The sequence below is a fragment of the Neofelis nebulosa genome, chromosome 1 (genome assembly GCF_028018385.1).
Source record: "Neofelis nebulosa isolate mNeoNeb1 chromosome 1, mNeoNeb1.pri, whole genome shotgun sequence".
Lineage (NCBI taxonomy): Eukaryota > Metazoa > Chordata > Mammalia > Carnivora > Felidae > Neofelis > Neofelis nebulosa.
In genome coordinates this window covers 173,974,476-174,002,002 of record NC_080782.1, presented here as the reverse complement: position 1 = coordinate 174,002,002, position 27,527 = coordinate 173,974,476, and the positions used below count along the sequence as shown (strand labels likewise).

General features: G+C 44.4%; 1 protein-coding gene across 2 annotated transcripts in view; it reads right to left on the bottom strand.

Annotated features, from left to right (window-relative positions):
• Window positions 1-27,527, bottom strand: part of STK24 (serine/threonine kinase 24) — a 125,701-nt gene that overhangs the window by 55,092 nt on the left and 43,082 nt on the right. Inside the window, exons 1-2 of one of the 2 annotated variants that reach the window (XM_058744310.1) lie at window positions 24,455-24,547; window positions 22,715-22,945 (exon numbers count right to left, since the gene is read on the bottom strand). In XM_058744310.1, coding sequence (XP_058600293.1) covers window positions 22,715-22,945; window positions 24,455-24,532 — 309 coding nt within the window. In that variant the 5' untranslated portion in view covers window positions 24,533-24,547. Of the gene's footprint in view, window positions 1-22,714; window positions 22,946-24,454; window positions 24,548-27,527 lie in introns of those variants that run through there. The other variant, XM_058744321.1, reaches the window with a different exon arrangement.

Genomic DNA, 27,527 nt, shown 5'->3' with positions numbered 1-27,527 from the left:
TAATTGAAGGCAGAAAATAATTAAAACAACAGAAATATGCTAAGAAACACACTAATTCATTCTGATATAGCTAGTCCTTTAAGAAAAAAAACAGTACAGCAAGAGGAAGCAGAATCCCTACCAACGACAATCACGCCTGACTAGGGTTGCAATCCACTTTCTAAGGAAACGTGAACGTCTGGTGCACCATGCCCTCCCTGGGTCAAGACTTGGAGCATCATCTTCTAGAAAGTTCCAAGCTTGGTCTCTGAAATTGCACACGCTTACACCAGAGGCCAGGGTACTCACCACAGTGGTTACCAGCAACTCCATCAACAGTATCTCCCCTAACGGAAACAGGAAGAGACATACTCTGTGCGACCTGTCCCCAAATAGCAACAGCTGCTCACAGTGACCAGAATTACGCCCAAAGCATGGTGAGAGACAGACACGAAGCCATCAAGGACTGACCATGAGTTCAAGGCCACCAACTTGCAAGTTCTTTGTCCTCAACCAAGAGAAAACTGCCACAGCTGTCTCTCACTCCATTCATTTCTAACCTCTGTGGAAGGGCTACCTGTCACCTGAGGAAGAAAAAAAAGCCTCCAGTCCTCGACCACAAGTGTACAAGGTGTGGACGGAGGCTGGGCTCAGGGCTGCCGAGGAAGGCACCTGCCTGTCTGGGCAGCATTGGCAGAGCAGCTTACCTCGGTGGAAGGCTGTCGATGCCAGGGTCATGTGCCCACTGTCCATCGGGCTGCCATCCCTTTGAGAAGAGGGAGACATTGATGGGAACCAAAGGTCTTCTAAAGGCAAGTTCTTACTGCAAGCTGGCCCAAAGGTCCCTGCAATCAAAGAAATCATTGTGGTTTTGCACTTGGCATATTTATGCCCCCTTTCTTCTAGGAACAAGCCTGTCAGCCTCTGAATGGACCTCAACTTTCAGAAAAGAAAAGAATCCAGGAATACAGATCCACCAAAGGCACGAGAGAAAGGCAAGAAGTCTTCGTGCTACCAACCACAAGCCAACTGTACCTCATTAGGTCTGTTCAAAATATGTGAGCAGTAATGACTGCAAAATCCGTGTGTTACCCTATACCGGCCTTTGCTAGAGGCAAGAGGAAAGACTTGTACATAAACAAGAAACGGAGGTGTTTAGCTTCCGTAAGCACTTGCCTTGCCATTGTCCCATCTATCATCAACCTTGCCATTGTCCCGTCTCTTCCGTAAGCACTTGCCTTGCCATTGTCCCGTCTATCATCAACCTTGCCATTGTCCCGTCTCTACTGATTTTCACTTATAATGACAGGGAAAAGTCATTAGATCCAATCAAACCATATAACCAGAAAGCCTATCTCATTCCAAGTCAACCGAAAATCATGAGAATTCAGTGAACTAATCCGGTGTAACAATTCTTGGTCTACTTAAAAGGTTAAATTGTTTTTAGCAATTCCATCTGCACTAAGCCAATAGCACTCCAAAGCCAAAACAGCAACACTTCTCAACTAACTGCATAACCAGCAAAGCCATTTGTGTATGTTCTATTATGTATCATCTCACAATTTCCTTTCTTAAAAAATCCTTTCCCTCAGGCAAAGAAATGCCTCAAGATATGTGATCCCTGCCACTGCAATAATGCAAATAAACAGAAATCAGAATATTCTGTTTACAGTTATCTGTGCATCAAGCACACCAAGAAAAGAAGGAAAAAACAACCTACTCATAGTTTTATGAGAATGTTTCTGTGTTTTAAAAATTTGACTCAAATGTTTTTTGTTTTTTTTCAAATGCATGTTGTAGACATCTATTTAAAGGGCAGGGAGAAAAGTCACCTTTAAATTAATTTGCTTCTCTAAAGATGAAGCATCACAAAAGAAGTCTTAAACATACCAATAAAACCATTAGGTCCGGTGGGTTCTCAAAAGGCAAGCTTCTAAACCACTTCTCCCCTGCCCCAAAGGACTAGAAACCAGCTCCACATCAGTCAATCTTCCAGAGCCCAAAGGGTCTCAGATGTCAGGCCAAAAAAGCAATGTTAACACAAAGGACCTGCCCTGGGACGTATAGGTGAAGAAGGAAAAAGGCAAGTTATCTGGAAGAACTCGACTCTGCAGAAAGCAGGTTGGCTAATACAGTAATTCCCCCTCATCCATGGTTTTGTTCTTGGCAGTTTTAGTTATTTACCGGCACTAAACCACAGTCCGGGAGCAAATGATCTTCCTCCTGATGAACAGTCCCAAAAGGTCAATGCCTACGTCACTGATGTCACTTCATCTCAGCATGTAGGCATTTTATTCTCTCACATCATCACGGGGGGGGGGGGGGGGGGGGGGGGGAGGATGAGCACAGTACAGTAAAATATTTTGAGGGAGAGAGAGAGCCCACATTTACATAACTATTATTTCTATATTACTACGGTTGTTCTATTTTTAGCTATTGTTGGTAATCTCTTACTGTGCTTAATGTATAAATCATGTATGTACATTTAAGAAAAAACATAGTATATACAAGGCTTGGTACTATCGCAGTTCCAGGCATCCCCTGGGGGTCTGGAACTTACCCCCATGGATAAGGGCAGGCTACCTGAAGTAACTGGTACCAACCACTGCAAGAAGGAACGTAAACTCGGGGCGCCTGGGTGGCTCAGTCGGTTGAGCGTCCGACTTTGGCTCAGGTCATGATCTCACAGTTTGTGAGTTCGAGCCCCACGTCGGGCTCTGTGCTGACAGCTCAGAGCCTGGAGCCTGCTTCGGATTCTGTGTCTTCCTCTCTCTCTACCCCTCCCCCGCTCATGCTCTGTCTCTCTCTCTGTGTCAAAAATAAATAAACATTAAAAAAAAAAAAAGAAGAAGAAGGAACGTAAACTCTGCCAGATCATTTTATGGGCGACCACAGAATCATCCACAGGTGAGGAACAAGGAAGGTGGTGCTAACAAAGAAAGCTACAGGACCACAAAACCAAAATGGGATTCCTGGCAGAGACTGGGTGTAAGCAAAGGAGGGACAGGGCTGCCCTGCATGGCTCATGTGACAGCCAGTTCTAGCAGCCAGGCAGCTCCTCATTATTGCAAGGGAGTCCAGTTACCAGCCACAGAAGACTTTCTAGGTGTTGGCTAGGCCTCTGGATCTACTTCAAAGTGGGCCACAGCTACTGAAACAAATTCAAATTCACCCATTCAACACACAGGAGCTACAGAGGTGTCCATCATCTAGGCACCGAAGAGTGAAGAAACCATTTAAACGTGTGAAAGGGAGTAAAGGAAATCCCGTTTAAAATGGGAGTTCGGAGGCTAGGAGACCACTCTTTGCGGCCTTTTACAGACCCAACAGAAAGCAGCCTATACCACTCCCGCAAGGGGAAGGCTTTCCCCTCCCCCCAGCAACACCCCAGCCAATGAGAAGCGACTACACTTCAACTTCCAGTTCGCTCCAGCGGCCTTTCGGTTTATAGCAGTCCCGCCCAGCTTCCCTTCCCTCTATAAAAGAGTGGGTCATTGGGCACCTGGATGGCTCTGTCGGTTAAGCTTTGGCTCAAGTCATGATCTCTGCGGTTACGGAGTTCAAGCCCACCCCCCCCACCCCCCCCACCCCAGCCCCAGCTCTGTGCTAACCAGCTCCAAGTCTGGAGCCTGCTTCAGATTCTGTGTTTCCCTCTCTCTCTCTGCCCTTCCCCCACTCCTGCTCTGTCGCCCGCTCTCTCTCAAAAATAAATATTAAAAAATTAAAAACAAAAAAAAGGTCAGTCTTCTCCTTTGTTCTCTGGACTTGACTTTGGCTTTTGCTACAGCTTGGTTGTGTGGAGTTGCAATTCCTCTTCTATTCCCAAATAAATACACTTTACTGGTAAAATAACAGGCTGTTCTACTTTTAAGGTCAACACATTGGGCAAGAATTTCCCTTGCTGAACTACCCAAGAAATAAGGCGGTGCTAAGTAAAAACTCAGCACTAGGACATCTTTTAAAGATGATATCTCAGTCTCAGATTCAAGGCAGGTGTGAAAAGATGACCTAGGGCCAGGTGCCAGCAAATCCAGTGTCTGGCTCATTTGATCAAGCTTCCAATTGGATCTCAACAGCCACAAGCAAAGGGAGTGCTCACAGGTAAGCAAATACCAGATTCCACAAGACGGTGGCAGCAGACAGCTCCACAAATGAGGGCATCCAGGGCAGGAACTAACAGAATCCCTTTTCAGAGGCTCTGATGGTTGACCTACTCAACCAACACCTCCCCATTCTCCCTCCCTTGATTTTGTGCCTCTGGCTACGCCCACTCTTCTCCAGTGTAAGAAGTAAATCCTAGGGGCACCTGGCTGGCTCAGTGGGAGGAGCATGCCACTCCTGATCCAAGGGTTGTGAGTTCGAGCCCCACGCTGGCTGTACAGATTACCAAAAATAAAAATAATAGTAGGTAAACTTCAAAAACAAAACAGTAAGTCCTATTTGGTGGGAGCCAACAAGGTGGCCCCATCCCTCCAACCAGGAGGTGACTGAAGCATCAGCCTATGAACCAGTTCTGAGGAGTCAAAATACGTAAGGAGGTGGCCTGGGGAGGCTGTCTGAGAAAGGTTTCCTGTACCTGAAGAAAACTCTAACAGAGGGGGGAAAAATGCCCCTTCATCTGCCCACAGGCAAAGCCAAGACCCTAAGGACTACAGTATGAAAAGGAACCTGGATCCTCGATGGCACCAGTTACCACCAGCTGCACTACACCTGGCACTGCCCTTCTGGAATTTGTGTGGTATAAGGAAACGCACACCCTTCTTGTATAAACCTTCTGAGTCAGTTTTTTCTCTGACATTGAAAGCATCCTTAGAGGTCGTTTACCTTCTGTGTGCTGCTCTCTGCTGATGCTGATGCTTTTCACCCCTGGTGAAATCACCCGGGGAGCTTTTAAAATTCCCTAGGTCTAGACCACAGTTGAGAACAAAGAAATCAGAATCTCCAGGTGCAGCCAGGCCTCAGGGGTTTGTAAGCCCCCCCCCCCCCCCACACACACACACAGACACAGGTGATGCTCCCACCCATCATCACACCTCTGCAGGTGACTGATCACCCCACCCCAGGGGGAGAACAGGGTGGTGCCTAATTAAGCAACAGTGAGGCACCCCTTCCTTGGGGCTGAATGGCTCAGCTCATGCAAAAATGGCTAGATATCTGAAATCTCCCTGGTAGAAGGGGGAAGAACAAGCCACCAGGGAGAGGAAGCCCAACAAGGAGAATGGGAAAGAAGGATGTGACAGGACAACTGTCAGGTGCAGGGAGGCCACCGGGGGACAAGGAATGAGGAACCCGCAGGAGTGAGTCCTGAACCCAGCTTAACTGTGATACCGGGAGAAAATGAAACCAATCAGCTTGTCTGTGCCTTGGTTTTCTAATCCAGACAATATAGAGAGTGTGTCAGGAGCCCCCAAAGTCCTTTCCTGCTCTGATAATCTATGGTTCTAATTTCCCTGCCTATATGTAAGGAATACTTATTAAATGGCAAGTGAAGCTGAATTAGAGACAGGAAGGAACCTCATTTTGCAAATGAGGACACAGGTCCAAGACAAGGTGACCACACCGCTGGTTTAATTCAGGGCCAGGGCTACATCTTCAGAGATAAGACTCTAGCTCCCTAGAGCATGGGGTCAGAGGGGCTAGAAAACAGAAAGGTGATGGGAAAGGCGACCTCTCCCTTTCTAACTAGGTCTCTTCTCTAGCTCCTGTAGAATACTGCCCAAAAGCAAATTTGCAGACCTTTTCCCCAATCCCCAAGCCTCTATCCCACGTCAAGTTGGAGCTGTTATTAGCTTACAAACCTACCTACCTCAAAATGCAGAAAGAAATGACCAAAGTGGAATCTAAAACCAACGGATGAAGAATATTTAGTGTTACAGTAAATTAAAAAATGTAAAGACATGTGGCTCCCCAGGGCAGGTCAAACCACCCAGGATCCATCCTTCCTCTCCACAGCTGCCCACCACCTAAAATACTCCTGTTTTGTCTTGGATGGTCCCCAGCAAAGGGAGAAAACAATTCCAAGTTGAAATGATGACCACCCAGACCTTCCAGACACCATCTGAAGGATTCTGAAAGAGACAAATCTGCCAAGGTGTCACCCCACAAGTAATCCGTCGTTGCCAGTTTCAAAGACAAATGTTTTCTGCAACCTGGAAACATCTCCTCAAATTCAACACTGCAAGCCAGTACAAAGTGTTTTCAGTTCAGGTGCTTTGAGCCAGGTTACCCACCACACCAGGAACCCACAGAAGACTCAGGAGCCAAGATGCACAGTAACTGCCAGCACAGATGTTGAGTACATCACTCAGTCATCAATTGAACAGTCAGCTAAAATTCCCTGTGTGAGCATCATTCCTAACCCATGACCAGGAAGGAAACACTGGGGAGGGGATCAGTAATGGGGTCTCTGCCACAGCCCATCATCCAAGGCAAGGTCAGGTTCTACTTCTCTGCAAAACTGCAGACCAAATGTAACAAACTGCCTGAGAAGCGGATCCTACCAGTCTCCACCAAGAAAGGCAACTCTGGTCTTCTGGAAGCGTCAGCTAGATAGAGACCTTCTTCCTGTGTGAAGCCAAATTTCTCTCTGAGAAGTCAGGGCACACCTTAGATCTAGCCAACTGCTATCTGTTTACACCAAAACTGAAGACAGAAAAATCAAGCAACTATCTTAAAAAACTACAGGAAAAAAAAAAAAAAAAAAAAACACAGGTGGTATTGTTTGTTACTTTGTTTTTAAAAAGCCCTTTAGAAGATGGCGGCATAGGAGGACGCTGGGCTCACCGCACGTCCTGCTGATGGCTTAGATTCCACCTACACCTGCCTAAATAACCCAGAAAACCGCCAGAGGATTAGCAGAACAGTCTCCGGAGCCAAGCGCAGACGAGAGGCCCACGGAAGAGGGTAGGAAGGGCGGCGAGGCAGTGCGCGCTCCACGGACTGGCGGGAGGGAGCCGGGGCGGAGGGGCGGCTCGCCGGCCAAGCAGAGCCCCCGAGTCGGGCTGGCAAAAGCGGAGGGGCCGGACGGACTGTGTTCCGACAGCAAGCGCGACTTAGCGTCTGGGAGGTCAGAAGTTAACAGCTCTGCTCAGAAAGTGCGAAGACTGGAGGACAAAGGGAGGGAGAGTTGCTGAGCCCCCGGAAGACAGAGCTCAGTCTGGTGGGGAACAAAGGCGCTCGCCAGCGCCATCTCCCCCGCCCATCCCCCAGCCAAAATCCCAAAGGGAACCAGTTCCTGCCAGGGAACTTGCTCGCTCCGCTCCGCACAAACACCCAACTCTGTGCTTCTTCGGAGCCAAACCTCCGGAAGCGGATCTGACTCCCTCCCGCTGCCACAGGGCCCCTCCTGAAGTGGATCACCTAAGGAGAAGCGAGCTAAGCCTGCCCCTCCTGCCCCCGTGCACTTTGCCTACCCACCCCAGCTAATACGCCAGATCCCCAGCACCACAAGCCTGGCAGTGTGCAAGTAGCCCAGACGGGCCACACCACCCCACGGTGAATTCCGCCCCTAGGAGAGGGGAAGAGAAGGCACACACCAGTCTGACTGTGGCCCCAGCGGTGGGCTGGTGGCAGACATCAGGTTGGACTGCGGCCCCGCCCACCAACGCCAGTTATACACCACAGCACAGGGGAAGTGCCCTGCAGGTCTCACCACTCCAGGGACTATCCAAAATGACCAAACGGAAGAATTCCCCTCAGAAGAATCTCCAGGAAATAACTACAGCTAATGAACTGATCAAAAAGGATTTAAATAATATAACAGAAAGTGAATTTAGAATAATAGTCATAAAATTAATCGCTGGGCTTGAAAACAGTATAGAGGACAGCAGAGAATCTCTTGCTACAGAGATCAAGGGACTAAGGAACAGTCACGAGGGGCTGAAAAGTGCTTTAAACGAAATGCAAAACAAAATGGAAACGACGACGGCTCGGATTGAAGAGGCAGAGAGAATAGGTGAACTAGAAGATAAAGTTATGGAAAAAGAGGAAGCTGATAGAAAGAGAGCTAAAAAAATCCAGGAGTATGAGGGGAAAGTTAGAGAACTAAGTGATACACTAAAAAGAAATAATATACGCATAATCGGTATCCCAGAGGAGGAAGAGAGAGGGAAAGGTGCTGAAGGGGTACTTGAAGAAATTATAGCTGAGAACTTCCCTGAACTGGGGAAGGAAAAAGGCATTGAAATCCAAGAGGCACAGAGAACTCCCTTCAGACGTAACTTGAATCGATCTTCTGCACGACATATCATAGTGAAACTGGCAAAATACAAGGATAAAGAGAAAATTCTGAAAGCAGCAAGGGATACACGTGCCCTCACATATAAAGGGAGACCTATAAGACTCGTGACTGATCTCTCTTTTGAAACTTGGCAGGCCAGAAAGGCTTGGCACAATATCTTCAGTGTGCTAAACAGAAAAAATATGCAGCCGAGAATCCTTTATCCAGCAAGTCTGTCATTTAGAATAGAAGGAGAGATAAAGATCTTCCCAAACAAACAAAAACTGAAGGAATTTGTCACCACTAAACCAGCCCTACAAGAGATCCTAAGGGGGAGCCTGTGAGACACAAAGTACCAGAGACATCACTACAAGCATAAAACATACAGACATCACAATGACTCTAAACCCGTATCTTTCTATAATAACACTGAATGTAAATGGATTAAATGCGCCAACCAAAAGACATAGGGTATCAGAATGGATAAAAAAACAAGACCCATCTATTTGCTGTCTACAAGAGACTCATTTTAGATCTGAGGACACCTTTAGATTGAGAGTGAGGGGATGGAGAACTATTTATCATGCTACTGGAAGCCAAAAGAAAGCTGGAGTAGCCATACTTATATCAGACAAACTAGACTTTAAATTAAAGGCTGTAACAAGAGATGAAGAAGGGCATTATATAATAATTACAGGGTCTATCCATCAGGAAGAGCTAACAATTATAAATGTCTATGCGCCGAATACCGGAGCCCCCAGATATATAAAACAATTACTCATAAACATAAGCAACCTTATTGATAAGAATGTGGTCATTGCAGGGGACTTTAACACCCCACTTACCGAAATGGATAGATCATCTAGACACACGGTCAATAAAGAAACAAGGGCCCTGAATGATACATTGGATCAGATGGACTTGACAGATATATTTAGAACTCTGCATCCCAAAGCAACAGAATATACTTTCTTCTCAAGTGCACATGGAACATTCTCCAAGATAGATCATATACTGGGTCACAAAACAGCCCTTCATAAGTTTACAAGAATTGAAATTATACCATGCATACTTTCAGGCCACAATGCTATGAAGCTTGAAATCAACCACAGGAAAAAGTCTGGAAAACCTCCAAAAGCGTGGAGGTTAAAGAACACCCTACTAACGAATGAGTGGGTCAACCAGGCAATTAGAGAAGAAATTAAAAAATATATGGAAACAAACGAAAATGAAAATACAACAATCCAAACGCTTTGGGACGCAGCCAAGGCAATCCTGAGAGGAAAATACATTGCAATCCAGGCCTATCTCAAGAAACAAGACTCCCAAATACAAAATCTAACAGCACACCTAAAGGAAATAGAAGCAGAACAGCAAAGGCAGCCTAAACCCAGCAGAAGAAGAGAAATAATAAAGATCAGAGCAGAAATAAACAATATAGAATCTAAAAAAACGGTAGAGCAGATCAACGAAACCAAGAGTTGGTTTTTTGAAAAAATAAACAAAATTGACAAACCTCTAGCCAGGCTTCTCAAAAAGAAAAGAGAGATGACCCAAATAGATAAAATCATGAATGAAAATGGAATTATTACAACCAATCCCTCAGAGATACAAACAATTATCAGGGAATACTATGAAAAATTATATGCCAACAAATTGGACAACCTGGAAGAAATGGACAAATTCCTGAACACCCACACTCTTCCAAAACTCAATCAGGAGGAAATAGAAAGCTTGAACAGACCCATAACCAGTGAAGAAATTGAATCGGTTATCAAAAATCTCCCAACAAATAAGAGTCCAGGACCAGATGGCTTCCCAGGGGAGTTCTACCAGACGTTTAAAGCAGAGATAATACCTATCCTTCTCAAGCTATTCCAAGAAATAGAAAGGGAAGGAAAACTTCCAGACTCATTCTATGAAGCCAGTATTACTTTGATTCCTAAACCAGACAGAGACCCAGTAAAAAAAGAGAACTACAGGCCAATATCCCTGATGAATATGGATGCAAAAATTCTCAATAAGATACTAGCAAATCGAATTCAACGGCATATAAAAAGAATTATTCACCATGATCAAGTGGGATTCATTCCTGGGATGCAGGGCTGGTTCAACATTCACAAATCGATCAACGTGATACATCACATTAACAAAAAAAAAGAGAAGAACCATATGATCCTGTCAATCGATGCAGAAAAGGCCTTTGACAAAATCCAGCACCCTTTCTTAATAAAAACCCTTGAGAAAGTCAGGATAAAAGGAACATACTTAAAGATCATAAAAGCCATTTATGAAAAGCCCACAGCTAACATCATCCTCAATTGGGAAAAACTGAGAGCTTTTTCCCTGAGATCAGGAACAAGACAGGGATGCCCACTCTCACCGCTGTTGTTTAACATAGTGCTGGAAGTTCTAGCATCAGCAATCAGACAACAAAAGGAAATCAAAGGCATCAAAATTGGCAAAGATGAAGTCAAGCTTTCGCTTTTTGCAGATGACATGATATTATACATGGAAAATCCGACAGACTCCACCAAAAGTCTGCTAGAACTGATACATGAATTCAGCAAAGTTGCAGGATACAAAATCAATGTACAGAAATCTGTTGCATTCTTATACACTAACAATGAAGCAACCGAAAGACAAATAAAGAAACTGATCCCATTCACAATTGCACCAAGAAGCATAAAATACCTAGGAATAAATCTAACCAAAGATGTAAAAGATCTGTATGCTGAAAACTATAGAAAGCTTATGAAGGTAATTGAAGAAGATATAAAGAAATGGAAAGGCATTCCCTGCCCATGGATTGGAAGAATAAATATTGTCAAAATGTCAATACTACTACCCAAAGCTATCTACATATTCAATGCAATCCCAATCAAAATTGCACCAGCATTCTTCTCGAAACTAGAACAAGCAATCCTAAAATTCATATGGAACCACAAAAGGCCCCAAATAGCCAAAGTAATTTTGAAGAAGAAGACCAAAGCAGGAGGCATCACAATCCCAGACTTTAGCCTCTACTACAAAGCTGTCATCATCAAGACAGCATGGTATTGGCACAAAAACAGACACACAGACCAATGGAATAGAATCGAAACCCCAGAACTAGACCCACAAACGTATGGCCAACTCATCTTTGACAAAGCAGGAAAGAACATCCAATGGAAAAAAGACAGTCTCTTCAACAAATGGTGCTGGGAGAACTGGACAGCAACATGCAGAAGGTTGAAACTAGACCACTTTCTCACACCATTCACAAAAATAAACTCAAAATGGATAAAGGACCTGAATGTGAGACAGGAAACCATCAAAACCTTAGAGGAGAAAGCAGGAAAAGACCTCTCTGACCTCAGCCGTAGCAATCTCTTACTCGACACATCCCCCAAGGCAAGGGAATTAAAAGCAAAAGTGAATTACTGGGACCTTATGAAGATAAAAAGCTTCTGCACAGCAAAGGAAACAACCAACAAAACTAAAACCAACGAACGGAATGGGAAAAGATATTTGCAAATGACATATCGGACAAAGGGCTAGTATCCAAAATCTATAAAGAGCTCACCAAACTCCACACCCGAAAAACGAATAACCCAGTGAAGAAATGGGCAGAAAACATGAATAGACACTTCTCTAAAGAAGACATCCGGATGGCCAAAAGGCACATGAAAAGATGTTCAACGTCGCTCCTTATCAGGGAAATACAAATCAAAACCACACTCAGATATCACCTCACGCCAGTCAGAGTGGCCAAAATGAACAAATCAGGAGACTATAGATGCTGGAGAGCTGTGGAGAAACGGGAACCCTCTTGCACTGTTGGTGGGAATGCCAATTGGTGCAGCTGCTCTGGAAAGCAGTGTGGAGGTTCCTCAGAAAATTAAAAATAGACCTACCCTATGACCCAGCAATAGCACTGCTAGGAATTTATCCAAGGGATACAGGAGTACTGATGCATAGGGGCACTTGTACCCCAATGTTTATAGCAGCACTCTCAACAATAGCCAAATCATGGAAAGAGCCTAAATGTCCATCAACTGATGGATAAAGAAATTGTGGTTTATACACACAATGGAATACTACGTGGCAATGAGAAAGAATGAAATATGGCCTTTTGTAGCAACGTGGATGGAACTGGAGAGTGTGATGCTAAGTGAAATAAGCCATACAGAGAAAGACAGATACCATATGGTTTCACTCTTATGTGGATCCTGAGAAACTTAACAGAAACCCATGGGGGAGGGGAAGGAAAAAGAAAAAAAAAAAAAAAGAGGTTAGAGTGGGAGAGGGCCAAAGCATAAGAGACTGTTAAAAACTGAGAACAAACTGAGGGTTGATGGGGGGTGGGAGGGAGGGAAGGGTGGGTGATGGGTATTGAGGAGGGCACCTTTTGGGATGAGCACTGGGTGTTGTATGGAAACCCATTTGACAATAAATTTCATATAAAATAAATAAATAAAATAAAATAAAATAAAATAGCCCTCTAACTAGGAAAAGAGGCTGACTTTAAAAAGACAAAAACAAAAGTTTATACACCAAAATTCTATACGAAACACCAAACCTGTTAAAGAAAACTTTAAGATGCATTCTCTTTAAGATCAAGAACAAGACAGGTATATCCTTCCTATCCCTACATAGTCAACACAGTACTAGAGGCCATGGCCAAAACCTAAGACGTAAGACACTGATGAGGTGGTGTAAGGGAAGACAGAAAACTCATTATTTATAGATGCAAGCATACGCATAGAAAACAGGAATTCAGCAAGATTACAGAAAACAACGTGGAAAAAAAAAATCTTCACAGTTCCCTAAACTAAGCAACCCAAAAATATATCATGCCAAATAGCCATAAAAAGTTTATGTCCAGGAACTGACCTACAAATCCACAAGATCTTTATGGCAGAAAATTTAACTTTATTAAAGTTCACAGAAGACAACCCCCCAAAAAAGGCAGGTGTTTGCATTCAAGGATAGAATGGCTTAAGACATCAATTCTCAAAAATAAATTTTTAAATTCCAGTAGGATCTTAAACAGAAAATGTACAAATTCATTCTAAACACTGTATGGAAAAATAAAGACCTTCAAACAACTCATGCAAATGATTTTGTTGCATGTGGGAAAGGTGAAGTGGGTTATCCCTTCCGGATATTAAGACTTAAAGCCAAGCCAATAATCACACACTCAAACACACACAAACCATGAATGATACCAGTCTTGCAAGGGAATAGAAAATCCATAAACAGGTCTAGAAATACAGAAGACTCATACCTGTATGGGGGAAGGACAGATCGTTTACAAATAGTAATGGACAGCCTGTACCACTACATGGGGAAAAATAAAACCCCTCCTTCCTACTATATACCGACAGATTAAAAATCTAATAGGAAGTTAGGCTAAAAGAAGAAAAAAAAATTTAAACACTTTATCACCTTAGTGAATTCGCAGATTCCTTAAAAAGGATCCCAAAAGCAGAAACCAGAACGTGAAAACTTGATGGATTGAACCATATCAGAACTAAGGATTTCTTTCAACAAAGGATACTCTCAGTTAAAAGTACAAAAGAGTCCAAGAAGATACTTCATGATATCTAAAATGGATTTTAAAAAAATCAGTAACCAAAATATACATATCAAACCCTAAAAAACAGGAATGTGTATGTGATATATACGTGCAATGCACTGCTATTCAGCAATAAAAAGGAATGAATTATCAACATATCCTATAATAAGGATGAACTTTGAAAACAGTATGCTATGGGCACCTGGGTGGCTCAGTTGGTTGAATGTCTGACTGGTGGCTTCGGCTCGGGCCATGATCACGGTTCATGAGTTCAAGCCCAGGCTCCACGCTGCTTGTAAAAGGAGTGAAAGAAGCCAGTTACAAAAAGCACAGACCATAGGATCCCATTTATATGAAGCTTTCAGAATAGGCAAATCGATACAGACAGGAAGTACATCGGTGGTGCCTAGGGCTGGGGAAGTTGGGAGGAAACACAGGGTGACCAGTAATGGGAAAGGCTTCTTTCTGGGGTGATGACAACATTCTAAAGTTCACTATGGTGATGGCTGCACAACTCTGTGAATACACCAGAAACCACTGCATGGTGCATTTTTTAAATGGATGAACTACGTGGCATGTGCAGTCTATCTCCATAAAGCTGTTTTTAAAAAGGAAAAACAAAAAATAGAGAAACCAGAAAAACGCAGAGAATAAGGTAGTAAAGCTATTCAGAACATGCTGGTATTAACTAAATAAGTATCCCACTCCAGAATATGCAGTCCCGAGGGCTGACGGGAATAAGAGCCACATGAAAAGATACTCAAAATCCTAAGTCATTGGAGAAATGCAAATTAAAACCACAATGAGGGACACCTGGCTGGTTCGGTCGGAAGAGCATGCAACTCATGATCTTGGGGTTGAGTTCAAGCATCATGCTGGGTTTAGATATTCTTAAAAAAAAAAAAAAAAACCCCACAAGGAGATACCATTACACACTTACAAAAATGGCTAACATAAAAAATGCTGATAATGCCAACGCAAAAAGGTACAGTCACTGTAGAAAATCAAACATACACTTACCATATGACCCAGCAATCCTACTTCTAGTATTTACCCTTGTGAAAGGAAAACTTATGTTCATATAAAAACTGTATGTGAATGTTTACAACAATGTTATTCACAACCGCCAAAATCTGGAAACCACCCAACTGCCCTTCGACAGGCCAATATGGCACATCATTACAATAGTATGCCACTCAACAATACAGAAGCACAAACAACTGATAACATGCACAAACACGGATTAATCCCAAATGCATTATGATAACTGCAAGAAGCCAGTAACAAAGGTGTGTGATTCCATTTATATGATGCTCTGGAAAATGCAAATCACAGGGGCAACAAACAGATCAATGGATGCCAGGAGTTGAGGTGAGGGATGGGTCGGGAATTCTTTGGGATACTGGGATTGTTCTGTGTCCCATGCGTGGTGGTTGTAAGAAGCCATATGCCTGTAAAGATGCACAGAACTGTAAGAATCATACATCCAAAAAAGTTTTCACTGTGCAAATTTTGAAAAATAACTGTGATCGGGAAAAATAAACTCATACACAGTACACAAAATGTTTATCTATTGAAGACACATGTATCCTAAGACATATCAAAACCTATGCTACAAAAGAAAAAGGCAGTGGGGATGAAGGAGGAAACGTAGCAAATCAGAACAGACCAGGGTCTTACACAGATCAATGATGATGGTGCCACAAACTGAAAAATAGGGGGGAAAAAAAGCTCCAAATGGAAAAGGTGAAAAGAAGTCCAGTAAGAAAATGACCAAAGCTTGATTTAACAGAATAAAACAGGCCACTTGATTGGTTAGGCAGTTAGCCTAAAGCTCAGAGAGGCTATAGTAAGATCTCTGCCTTAGCACCAAGAATGATGCTCCTGGTTTAAAAACAACAGAGGCCAAAGAGCGCCTGGGTGACTCAGTCGGTTAGACATCCGACTTCAGCTCAGGTCATGGTCTTGCAGTTCCTGGGTTCGAGCCCCATATTGGGTTCTGCAGTGACAGCTCAGAGCCTGGAGCCTGCTTCGGATTCTGTGTGTGTGTGTGTGTGTGTGTGTGTGTGTGTGTCTGTTCTTCCCTCGCTTATGTGATCTCTCTCTCTCTCAAAAACAAATAAACTTTAAAGAAGTGACCAAAAAGCATTAAAAAATTAAAAATATCTTACGATACACCAATAAAAAAGGAAAGAAAGTAACCAAGATAACAGCATCTCACTTGCTTTTCCATGCATTAACTTCTGACCTTGGTTGTCATCAATCTGCCAGAAAACATGGAAAATGTTAAAAAGATGAGGGCCTCCTGTTATCCAGCACTAGTCCAGATATTAATTAATGTCCCAGGGATATGAATTTTGCAGTAAGCCCGCAAGTGCTCAAGGAAGACTCACACTTCCCATGAAGACACCCGTCAGTGAGGGGAAGGACTTCTCCCTCTCACTCTGGTGAACTGCATCCCTGGGAAACCAGACCAGCACTGCTCTCCACTGCTTTGTTTAAAAACAGCAGAGTTTATATAATGGACACTGGACTAGAAAGGCTCAGAGACAGTATTTAGGTAAATGATACCTGCTGGGAACAAGCTTCTTTGGCCCATAATGTCCTGAGGAATCCTACAGCCTTTGTCCTGTCTTCTATCAGAACAAAAGTCACCCAGAAAAGCATCTTTCGGATACCACTGTCCCCAAAACACTGACACTGCACAGTTTAGCCTAGCATACAAAGCCGTATAAAGTCACTGTCCCGAATTTGGACACCTCCTGCTGGTGATGCTCACAAAACCCAAAAATCTGGTCTGGCCATAAAAATCACACAGGCATAATCACGGTCTCTGAGACTCTCTGTCCAAAATGCCCCTTAGGATATTTCCAAGAATCTCAGTGCCAGCCCTAGAAATACCATCCCTTCTACCTATACATCCGGAGACAAAAGATGGCTGTTCATTCCACGGGGCAGCATTTTCTCACCACTGGCACTATGGGCGCATGGGCCATGTGATTCTTTGCCGTGGGGGCTGTCCCCGTGCAGTGCAGGGCATGTAGCAGCATCCCTGGTGCACACCCCCTGCCAGAGGCCAGCAGCAGCATCCCCCAGTAACAACAACTAAAACATCTCCAGACATGGCCACAGGTACCGTCAAGTGTGGGCGGGTACATGATGGGGCAGCTGGTGAGAGGTATAGCAAGAACCGTATTTAGGTGGCTGGGCCCCAATGTCACATGCTCTTTGTCACAACCACAGAAAGTCCCGCGCTCTGTAGGGACTTCTCCAAACAGGAGTCCTGGCTCTTTTCTCTGGCCCTTTAAATCTGCCTTTTTGACTCAAGTTCAATTAAGCTGCAAATCACGTCTCACATACTGTACCAATAGTATCTTATTTTCTGTACCTCCAGGAGAATGTGCCAGGACCGTCTGCCTTCAGGGGTGGGGAAGACATGAGCGAGAAGGAATCCATGCACTTGAATGAGAATTCCTGCAGCGCAGGAGAGTTTGTACCCGTACCAGGCATATATGTTGAACGCAAATGCTTCCCAAAACTGAATAACCCATCTGTGTTCCTAACTATGTCAGAAACCAGGTCAAAACAAAAGCAGGATCTACCATGGGGCAGTTTGGGAAAAAGTGTGAGTAAAGATAAATTCGGACCTGTCCCAACAGGTATGTTTATTATCATGTAGCAACATTAATATTTCTTCTCTGAGATAAAAAGATCATGAAATTATAATACAATACAGGGAAGCAAGAGACTGCAGTTTTGTTTTGTTTTCTTTCTGGAGATAAAGCGTAATGGGCTGATTATGTTATCTAAACTTGGATGTGTCTGAAAGTCAAGGGAGAGGCAATTAGCAGTCACACTGGGACAAGGAGTCCTAAGAAGTGGGTGGATGGTAGCCTACCCAGCAGCCTCATTCACAAACACACCGCCATTAATATGCGTTTTTCTTTTACTTCTTTTCCTAAAGGCAAAATGACTGGTTTTTCTATTTCATCAGGAGCTACTATTCGCCCCTTGGAAAAGAAAGAAGGAAAAAAAGAGACATGAGAAATCAAAATGGGGTGCCCGGGTGGCTCAGTCAGTCGAGCATCCGACGACTTTGGCTCAGGTCATGATCTCAGTTTGTGGGTTCGAACCCCGAGTCAGGCTGCGCTGACAGCTCAGAGCCTGGAGCCTGCTTCGGATTCCGTGTCTCCCTCTCTCTCGCTCTCTGTACCTCCCCCCCTTCTCAAAAGTAAATAAATATTTTTAGAAATTTTAATAAAAAAAATTTTAAGTCAAAATAATTTAACCCTTAAAAAATTACTGCAAAGTGTACTTGTAAGGTACATGACACAGCCAATCCTTTTACCAGCAGAATTTGTATTTACACAGAGTAGTCAATTTTCTAAAACTCATCAGGGGACTTTTCCATATTAGTTTTCTAGTGAATCTGATGAGTAAAACTACCCAAAAAAATTTTAGGAACTGAAGAAAAACCTAACTCTTCTGTTGGGGATCTGAATCCACATTAGACGACTACTCCATGGACACGTTTCCTTAGCATCAATACTACAACAAAAACAACTAAGATAAACACAGCTTTTCTGTTTTCTAGATTTTTTTGCCTTGCACTTGATTTGCTCTGGTTACGCTGGCTTGATGTTTGAGAGTACTAATTTATTATAAAAGAAAATGACAAAACTGATTTTTAGAATTTTGAAGCATCTGGCACAGATATCTTATCTCTTATTAAAAAAATAATTAAGGGGCGCCTGGGTGGCTCAGTCGGTTAAGCGTCTGACTTCAGCTCAGGTCATGATCTCGCAGTTTGAGAGTTCGAGCCCCACATCGGGCTCTGTGCTGATACCTCAAGCCTGGAGCCTGCTTCAGATTCTATGCCTCCCTGTCTCTCAGCACCTGCCTCCTTCCCTCCCTCCCTCAAAAATGAATACACATTTAAAAAAATTTTAAATAATAAAAAATAATTAAGTCATCACTTGCTAAAAGTCTCCTATATGCCAGGCACTTTATCTATATGTTCTCAATCTTGATCAGTAATCCTGCAAGATAACTGTTATGTTTCTGTCTTTCATCCTCAGGAAGTCAGCAGCCTGGAGAAAAAAACCCTGACAGTCGAGTACCTATGCTAGGATCCAAGACTAAAATCCTGGCTTTGATTCCAAGTGAATCTCAAAGTGGAGATTTTAATAATCTGCCTATCTCTGCAAAACAAAACAAAACACCTGAGAGATCTGTACAGCTAAACAGAATAAGTAGAATTTGTAACCACTGCAAAAGAAGAAAAGAGGCTTAGAATCCTATGTGACATCATCATGCCCTGTTAAGATCCTACTGTGCCCTTACTGCCTAACTAAAAAACCAAACAATTCTCTCTCTGCACACCAACCAGATCACCCCTTGCACACACACATATGCATGCACACACACAGTTTTATTATGACCTTGAGGATAGTATTTTTGTGACATAAGATTCCAGTGGTTTATGGCTGGGACACAGAAGCTTCTGGTTAATTAAATATCCTCACTGGTTTAATCTCCCTAACATTAAACCCCTAAACTACAACAAAGGAAGATCTTCTTTGGTGTGTAGTAATACCCTTTAAGGACCCATCCAGGCGTCAGATTCATCAAAAGAAACTCAAGTTCTCACTGCTGAAATTAATTCCCTCTGCTCCTTCATCTGACCTTGTTTTTGTTTTTAATCTTTGGGGGAAAACTTACCACACCACACTGAAGCTCTGTGATTTGATCCCAGCCACCAAGTGGAAATCAACTCCACTCACCTCATCTTCGGTAACATTCAGTATATTCAGACCACTACTTACCTATTGTTCTTAATCTCTTTTTCTGGACCGGATGATTGAAACTGACACAGTGAGAGACCTCTGAATGCTAACCCAGTAGGAAGAAACTAGTTTCTGCTCATTTCTTCTTTGTCCCATCTTGGTATGTGAAAGTCCTTCACACCAGGTGAAGTCGAAGGCCCTCTCTCCCATCACCACTTAAGGAACTAATAAGAATATTACCTCTGAATGCCATGGGGAGCTTTTAAAAGGGCAACAAAAACCAGAGAGCACAGGAATTTTCAACTTAGTGTCAAAGACCCATCGACCCATTCGTCTTTTGTGTCGATTTATTTTGTATCTGACTGGACAGTTAGGACTATACAAACTTAAACTTCATGAGCCTACCGAGATGATAGAAGAGCCTCTGGCTTGTCACTGAGCGTCTTCCCTGGGCCAAAGAACTTCATGAAACTCTGTTATATGAGAACCAGCGGACAGAGTCACAGGTCTGGACTCGTGTTCTGCCCAACTTACAACAGCCAATACTGTTCAACTAGAGAAGTCCCTTATGTTTTTAATTAGACAGAATCATCCATCTTTTATACGGTTTAAGAAATCAAGGTTTCATGGTGGTGATTATTATTTTTGGCATTCTTGAGGCAGTTATAGTCTCTAAAAGACAATCTGCCTAGTAAAATATAAGACACTCTAGACAAAGTTATCCAAATTTTTCATCCTGTCTGAAGACAGTCAGTGGAAAAAATCACTCCATGAGTTACTCCACTTCCTTTACAGAGTAAGTGACTTTGAGCACCAAGCCCACTGCCTGTTCCATGACGCACATGATGAGACGCCATTTGCCAGCCTCTCCAGAGTCAGGTGTGGCAGCGTGGTGGCGCTCTGGCCAGGGGAATGTGGGCAGGAAGAATGTGCTCTTTATCTAGGCCTGGGCACATGGACACTTCTCACGGGAGCCTCCATTTTGGCCCTCACGATGACTTAAGGCAGACGAGCACAGCCATGTATGGAAGACGGAAGGAAGAACAAGACAGAAGAAACTAGGATTCCTACAAAACTGGAAGAAAACCACTCATCAATCAGGACTACCAGGGAACAAGAAATAAACTTCTGTCAGATGTGCGCTATTAGAAATGTGGGAGGTTATTCTAGCAGCTGGCATTATGCTAACCAAACAAATTTACTGGGCAACTCTAGATCAAGGTTAGGCTGACTTGGAATGGATGCTCTAGAATTAGTGACTCAGGCAAGAACAGGACATACCAGATGGAATCTCTAAATATGTACAGTGAACACCATGTTTGGCCATAATAAAGCAATCTATTCCAGTAAAAATTTTGCTGGAGAACTGAGGTTGAAAAGATAACTTTTGAACCACTGATCCTTTATTTCCATAGCTGGCATAAACCACCAAAAATCTGTGAGAATCTTCATATTAAAATACAATACCAGCATACCACAGGAAACCCAACTCTGAATTTACTATAAAACTACTGTTGAAGTCATTTCACAAAGGATATTATGTGATACAGCAGAGTTCAAGTTGAGTTTCTTTAACTATTTGTTTTTTCGCAGTAGAAATTTAAGATCAAGAAGACCTTTGCTTTCTCGTATGCAAGTCACATGTGTTCTCTTGGAAGAGAATCAAAACATATAGTGCTTCCCTTCCTGCCCTCTCGAGACCGAAAATGGATGTGCACCCCCCCACACACACACATACAACATTCACTGCCATCACTGGGGTCCTTCCTCCTCCTTGCTTTGACCTCAGTGAGCATGTCCTTCACTGCTAGATTACTTCAGAGATGAGGTATGAATAAATTCATCAATTAAGGAAGGAAACGAACACTCATTAAGTACCTACCACATGGTAGGTTATTTTTACACGGTCTTGATACCATTTAATCTTTGCAACTGTGAAATGTATATACCATAATTTTCCATTTTACAAAGGAGGAAGCAGGGAATTTTTTTAAAAAACAAACAAACTTGCTCAAGGCCATACACGAAGACAAGATACAAGTCTAAGACATAGGACTCCAAAACTTAAATCTTTCCATTTCAAAATGCTGCATTTAACCTACGACCATCCTCCGGGCCATCCTTTGCCATTGGACTTACGCCATATTGCCAAAATAAGAAAACTGGATTACTGCTCAATTTTTATTTCATTAAATATTCATTTTAAGTGAATCGATGGTTCTCAAGTTGGCCATCCTTCCGCTTATACCTTATTATCACATTTCCGCAAAATCAAAGCGTGTACTGTGCACGCTACCCCATGAAGATTTTAGAGGATAAACCCAGGGCAGGAGGAAGCACAGCCGTGCATTATCTGGGCTCACCGCTGCCTCTCTCAGGAAGTAGTTCTTTCTACCTAGGAAGTGTTGGTTTCCCCAAGGGTTATTTTAGAATTTTTGTTCACCAATTCTCAAACATTTCCAAAACTCCGTCTGGGAAGATTCTGCTAAGGTCAGTAAACAGGCACAGGCCAAGGAAGCCGAAACACAAGTGACAGTCTTCTACTTTCTCAGCGGGGTGGCAGGAGTGCCCTACAACATCTAAAATGGTTCCATGCCAGACTGGAAAACGATTTTTAATGCTCTTCTTTTTCCTACTTACAGAACAAGGTGAAATCAAGGACAATTTGTAGTACTGTATCACAACTCTTTTAAGTAATTATTTACTTCCCTAGAATTCTTCAAAGTCAAATATAGATAAAGTAGTTCACAAAATATTATCAGTTCCAGCAGTTATTTAAAACAGCATTAAACTACAGTTGATCAGTGAGACTATCAAAAGGCTAATATTCTTAGGTTAGCACGAGTTTTCACCATGCTAAAATTAGGTAAATTCATGGTTGTCAGTTACAATACCTTCATAATCAATGTGTCTCTGGTGACCAAGTCCTGCTCAAAAATACGCTTTCCTGTTTGAAAGGGAATTTCAACACATGCTTTAACCAGAATATATTTCTATAGGTGACATTTAAGATGATAAAACTGTCGACGCCAGGTTCTTTTGACTGCTAAGGTCAGAACATTTCTCCTTCCTCTGAAAGCCTGCTGTGCTACTGACGACCTTTATGTACGCCACTCCAGCTCGGTCAAGCGCTGCATCACGGAAAATCACGCTCTTATTTTCAGGCCTTACCTTCAGGTAGGATCCATAATATTTGGTTACGTATGGACTGTCACACTGACTCAGCACTGTGATTTCTTGTTGAATGTCCTCTATCTCATCTTCAGCTTCTTCCAGATCAATGATTTTTATGGCAACCACTTTCTGAGTCCGAAGGTCAATGCCTTTGAACACCTCACCAAAAGAGCCCTTTCCAATTTTCTCCAGTTTTGTAAAAAGCTCTTCTGGATCTGCTTTCAGGTTCTGTAGAAGAGAAGGAAAAGAAGGGAGACTTCAATAACTCACAGTATGGGGACTGATTTTTCCTTTTACTCATAACATACACAACACGGTCTTCCAAGGACTGATCCATTTTCTTAAGGGTCACGCTGGTTGTGACCACAGTTCCTCACATTCGGGACACAGAGACTTCTAAGCCTCACCTCTACGAAACACGGCAAGTGTGCAAATAAGAATAACCCAGATTATAGTAACTGGGAAAGGCTCCAGCATTTGCATAATTAAATAAAAACCCAAACACTTATTTGAACATATTATGATATATGGATTTATTGAAAAACACTCTTGTTTAAGCAAATATTCCACTTTTCTTCCTTCCTTCCCCCCCGCTCAAAATTTCTAAGTGCAGGTTGGTATATACTAAATTTAGGTTAAGTAGTACTTAATCGTTTCCTAAGAGGCCATGTTTTAAAGTCCAACAAACACAGTCCTATGCATCTTCACTTATAGCCTAAATATTTTAACCAGATCCCAGAAAACACAAAGAACCTGATTTCTTTTGTCTTGTTAACATTACCTCCTTGAAATCGCTGCGAAAGCTCTTAACCACCAACAGGATCGCACGAACACACACAGCGTACGTTTCCAAGGGGCCCAGATGTAGGGACTCTGGCACCCATCCTAACGGCTTCCTGACCACAGAGGTATGAGCAGCTGAATTCTCAATGGGCAACACACTGTCATCCCCAGGGGATGTCTGGAAATGGTATGAGGCAGTGTTTGTCACAAACCGAGGGGCGAGACTGACATTCAGCAAGGAGACCTGAGGATGCTGCATATCTTGGCACAAGGAACTGCCAAGCCCAAAACGCTGCTGGCATCACCTGAAACCCCACAGAGCAGGAGAGGACCGGGCCAGCCGCCACCTTACACACCTTCCCTCGGTGTACGTGAGCAAGAGGACACCGGGCTCCCCCTCAAAGTCTCCCAGTCCTTGTAAGAAACTGAAATATGGAAAAGGGAGTAAGATGGGGAAGGAGGGGGGCTAAAGAGGCGGGAGAGTAACAGGCACAAGGAGAGGACGTATGGGGGGGGGGCAGTGAGTAAAGAGGGGAGACACAGAATCACAGCATTTCGGCGGCACTGTCGGACGAGCTCTGCGGGCTAACCAGGCGCTAACCAGTAACTTGTTCCCACGGGGAAACACAAAGAGTTCCAAGCACGAGCTGGAGCCCATCCAGCTGGGCCCCGATGTGGAGATGCTGCTGTGCCAGCGTGAGCCCTGTGGAAATCACGTACCCCAGTAACGCCTGGGCAAACTGACGGTCGTGGGTGGTCTCAGGGACCCCAGAGAGGTCCCGTTTCTGAGAATGCACACCAAACTGTAAAAGCTCACAAAACCCACCAACCCTCTCAGTAAAAATGAGCAAAGGAAGCAAGAAACGCATCCTGCGGTCACCAGGAAAAAGGAACAGGACAGAGACCACGTCCATTTACAGCAGCTAGAAACCCGTTTGCAAACCCCTCCCTTACCTCCTTCCCTCCACGATGAGGGGGGGTGGCCCTCCTTTTCCTCAAGGCCAATCCTAAACGCTGAGCTTTTGAGTCCATCCTTCTGTCCCCCAGGATGTGGCTTCATCAGCAGCCCCCTTCGTCGCTCCCTCTTCCGTTCAGCCCTCTCTACAGACCCTTCGCCCTTGGCGGACGGATCCAGTTTCTCCCATTAAAAGAAAACAAAAACAAAAACAAAACCACCTGGCTTCTCTGGTCACCCTCCTCCTCCACTCTCTCCTTCCTTGAGAGTTCCCTGCAAGTCCCCGGGCCAGCCAGGCGCCCCACCCCTCGCGGGTCACCGCTGCAGTCTGGCTCTGGCTTCGGGTGGCGCAGTGCCGGATCTGAACCTCCTCCACGAAGCCCTCCCTCTGGGAACTTTCCAGTCCCCTGGCATCTAAACCCTGCCCTCCACTCGTCTCCTCCCCAGGCCCTAGTTCCAGAGGAGTCTTCCCACAGACTCTACCCACGCGGCCGAATCACAGGTATTCTCTCCGTGGCTCCACGCTGGCCTCCCAGCCCTTCTCTACTCGTTCTCCCAGTATAGTTTCAAGGTTTGATACCAGGTTCCCCAAATCCGGCTGGTCAGAATTACCTGGGATGCTTGGGAGATCCCCAAAACATTCTCAGTCATACACGGGGGCAAGAGTACACAATCCATGTTTTTAAAAAACCCCAACACCTTTGAGGAAGAGCTGTTTTTAAACTATCGTGTATACGGTAACTTTCCAATTGCTAGCGCCAGCCTCGCCTTTTGAATTTTAATTCCTCGGATCAGTTACTAGATACATATTTCTACCTGGACATCTCAAGCACAACATACGTGAACTGAATGAGTCATCGCCCTACTGAACTGGCCATCCCCCCAGAGCACACTAGCTCCTTCACCAGACCATAAGCTGAGGGAACTGAGGGACCATGTTTTTCACTGCTGTGCCCACATGCCCGGGCACAATGACTGTTGGCCAATAAAGGTCCCCTGAGTAATAAGAAAGCCCCAGCCTTACACTGACACAAACACAATCTAGGGGGAGTAGATACCACGAAGAATACCCTAATTCGGACAGGGACAGAGAGTCCAAGAAAGTAGGGGAGGGGGGCCATATCTCTGGCTTACAAGGGTAAGGAAGTGGCAGTAAGAATTTGCAGGAATGGGGGCACCTGGGTGCCTCAGTTAAGCGGCCGACTTCAGCTCAGGTCATGATCTCACGGTTGGTGAGTTCGAGCCCCGCATCCCCACATCAGGCTCTGTGCTGACACCTCAGAGTCTGGAGCCTGCTTCAGACTCTGTGTCTCCCTCTCTCTCTGCCCCTCCCCTGCTCTCTCTCTCTCTCTCTCTCTCTCACACACACACACACACACTCTCTCTCTCTCTCAAAAATAAATAAACATTTTTTAAAAATTAAAAAACAAAAACGAATCTGCAGGAACAGTGATTCTCAAGTCTCAGGGGCATCAGAATCACCTGGCAGGCGTGTTAGAGCACAGGCTGTCTGGCCCACCCCTGGAATTTCTGGTTCAGCAAATCTGGTGTAGGGCCCAAGAATCAGAGTGTGCCCAGGTGATACAGAACCACAACGGTCAGGAAATCTGGGGAAAGAAGGAGAGCAGCCTTGACAAGGTGATGTGCCACGAAGATGTGACTTGTTTTAGGTTATCTAACCTGACAACCCTCTGCTAAGTCTCCCACCCCCAGACTAAGAAAAAACAGTGACATTTCCTTTTCAAGAATTAATAGAAAACGAAGCCAACAAAAACGTATCCAAACTCCTACAATGGAAGGGATGATGGCGTGGGAGCCTACTACCAAAATAACCAAACAATTCATCACGTCTATGTTCACGCCCCTCTACGATGTGACTGGCACTCCTCCCAGCAAGAGAGAGCCCACATCCCCATCCCGGAATCTGGGCGGATCCAGACCCGTGTTCTGGCAACAGAATGTGATTTCTAAACCTAGGCCCCAAAAGGGCCGGCCAGCGAGGCTGGGAATGGAAGCATGTGGGAGGGACCCGCTTCAGCCTCTGCACGCAGACAAGGTCAGATCACCCTCCGCCATCCAGCCTCAGCCCCGGCCACCTGCTCCCTGCAACCACCTGACAGCACCCAGTAGAGGCCAGTCCATTGCCCAGTCAACCCACAGAATCATGAGATGTAATAAATCTGCTGTTTTGAACCAACCAGCTTTGGTGGGCTGATTACTCACCACCAATGACTGACACCACAACTGATGCCCAGACGGCATGTGCTGGGCTAGACCCCAGAGCTGATGGGGACAGTTTACTGCTGTATGCTGCTCACTACCGCCCCCCTCCTCTTTGAACAGTTACCTTGTTCCCACCTTGCCATGTTTGTGTGTTTGTTTTTGGGGGGTGTCTTTTCAATTCACAGCTCTCTGAATCAAGAGGAGCCAGACCTAGGGGCACCTGGGGGACTCAGTCGGTTGAGCATCTGACTTCGGCTCAAGTCGTGACCTCGCAGTTCGTGAGTTCAAGTCCTGTGTCAGGCTCTGTGCTGACCGCTCAGAGCCTGGAGCCTGCTTCAGATTCCGTGTCTCCCCCTCTCTCTGCCCCTCCCCTGCTTGTGCTCTATCTCTCTCAAAAATAAACTTAAAAAAAAAAAAAGAGGAACCATACCTAAGGAACTATAACCTAGTGGCCCTGCTGCAGCCATCCTTAGCTGAGGCAGGCAGGGCACAGATTTTCAGGCCGATGCTGTGCCACAAAGGACGAGCAAAAATGGGAGAGGAATATGTCCTACAGGTGTGAGGGACACGAATCCTTAGGGACAGAGGCAAGCTGGTAATTCCAGTAACAACTCCATCCTCCTATGTCCACACCCCAAAGCCATTATACCACTCGCTCCCACCAAGAGGTGGCTTGAACCGGGACTGGCCTTGAGGATTTCCTGTGATGCTGTGCTATTTCCAAGGTCAAACCTTAAGAGGCCCTGCAGTGTTTGCCTTGCCCTCTTGCAATGCCTCCGTCAGCACAAAAACGGGCCTGGGCTAGCCTGCGGAAGAGGTCACATGAAGAAGTCACTAGCCTCACACCCA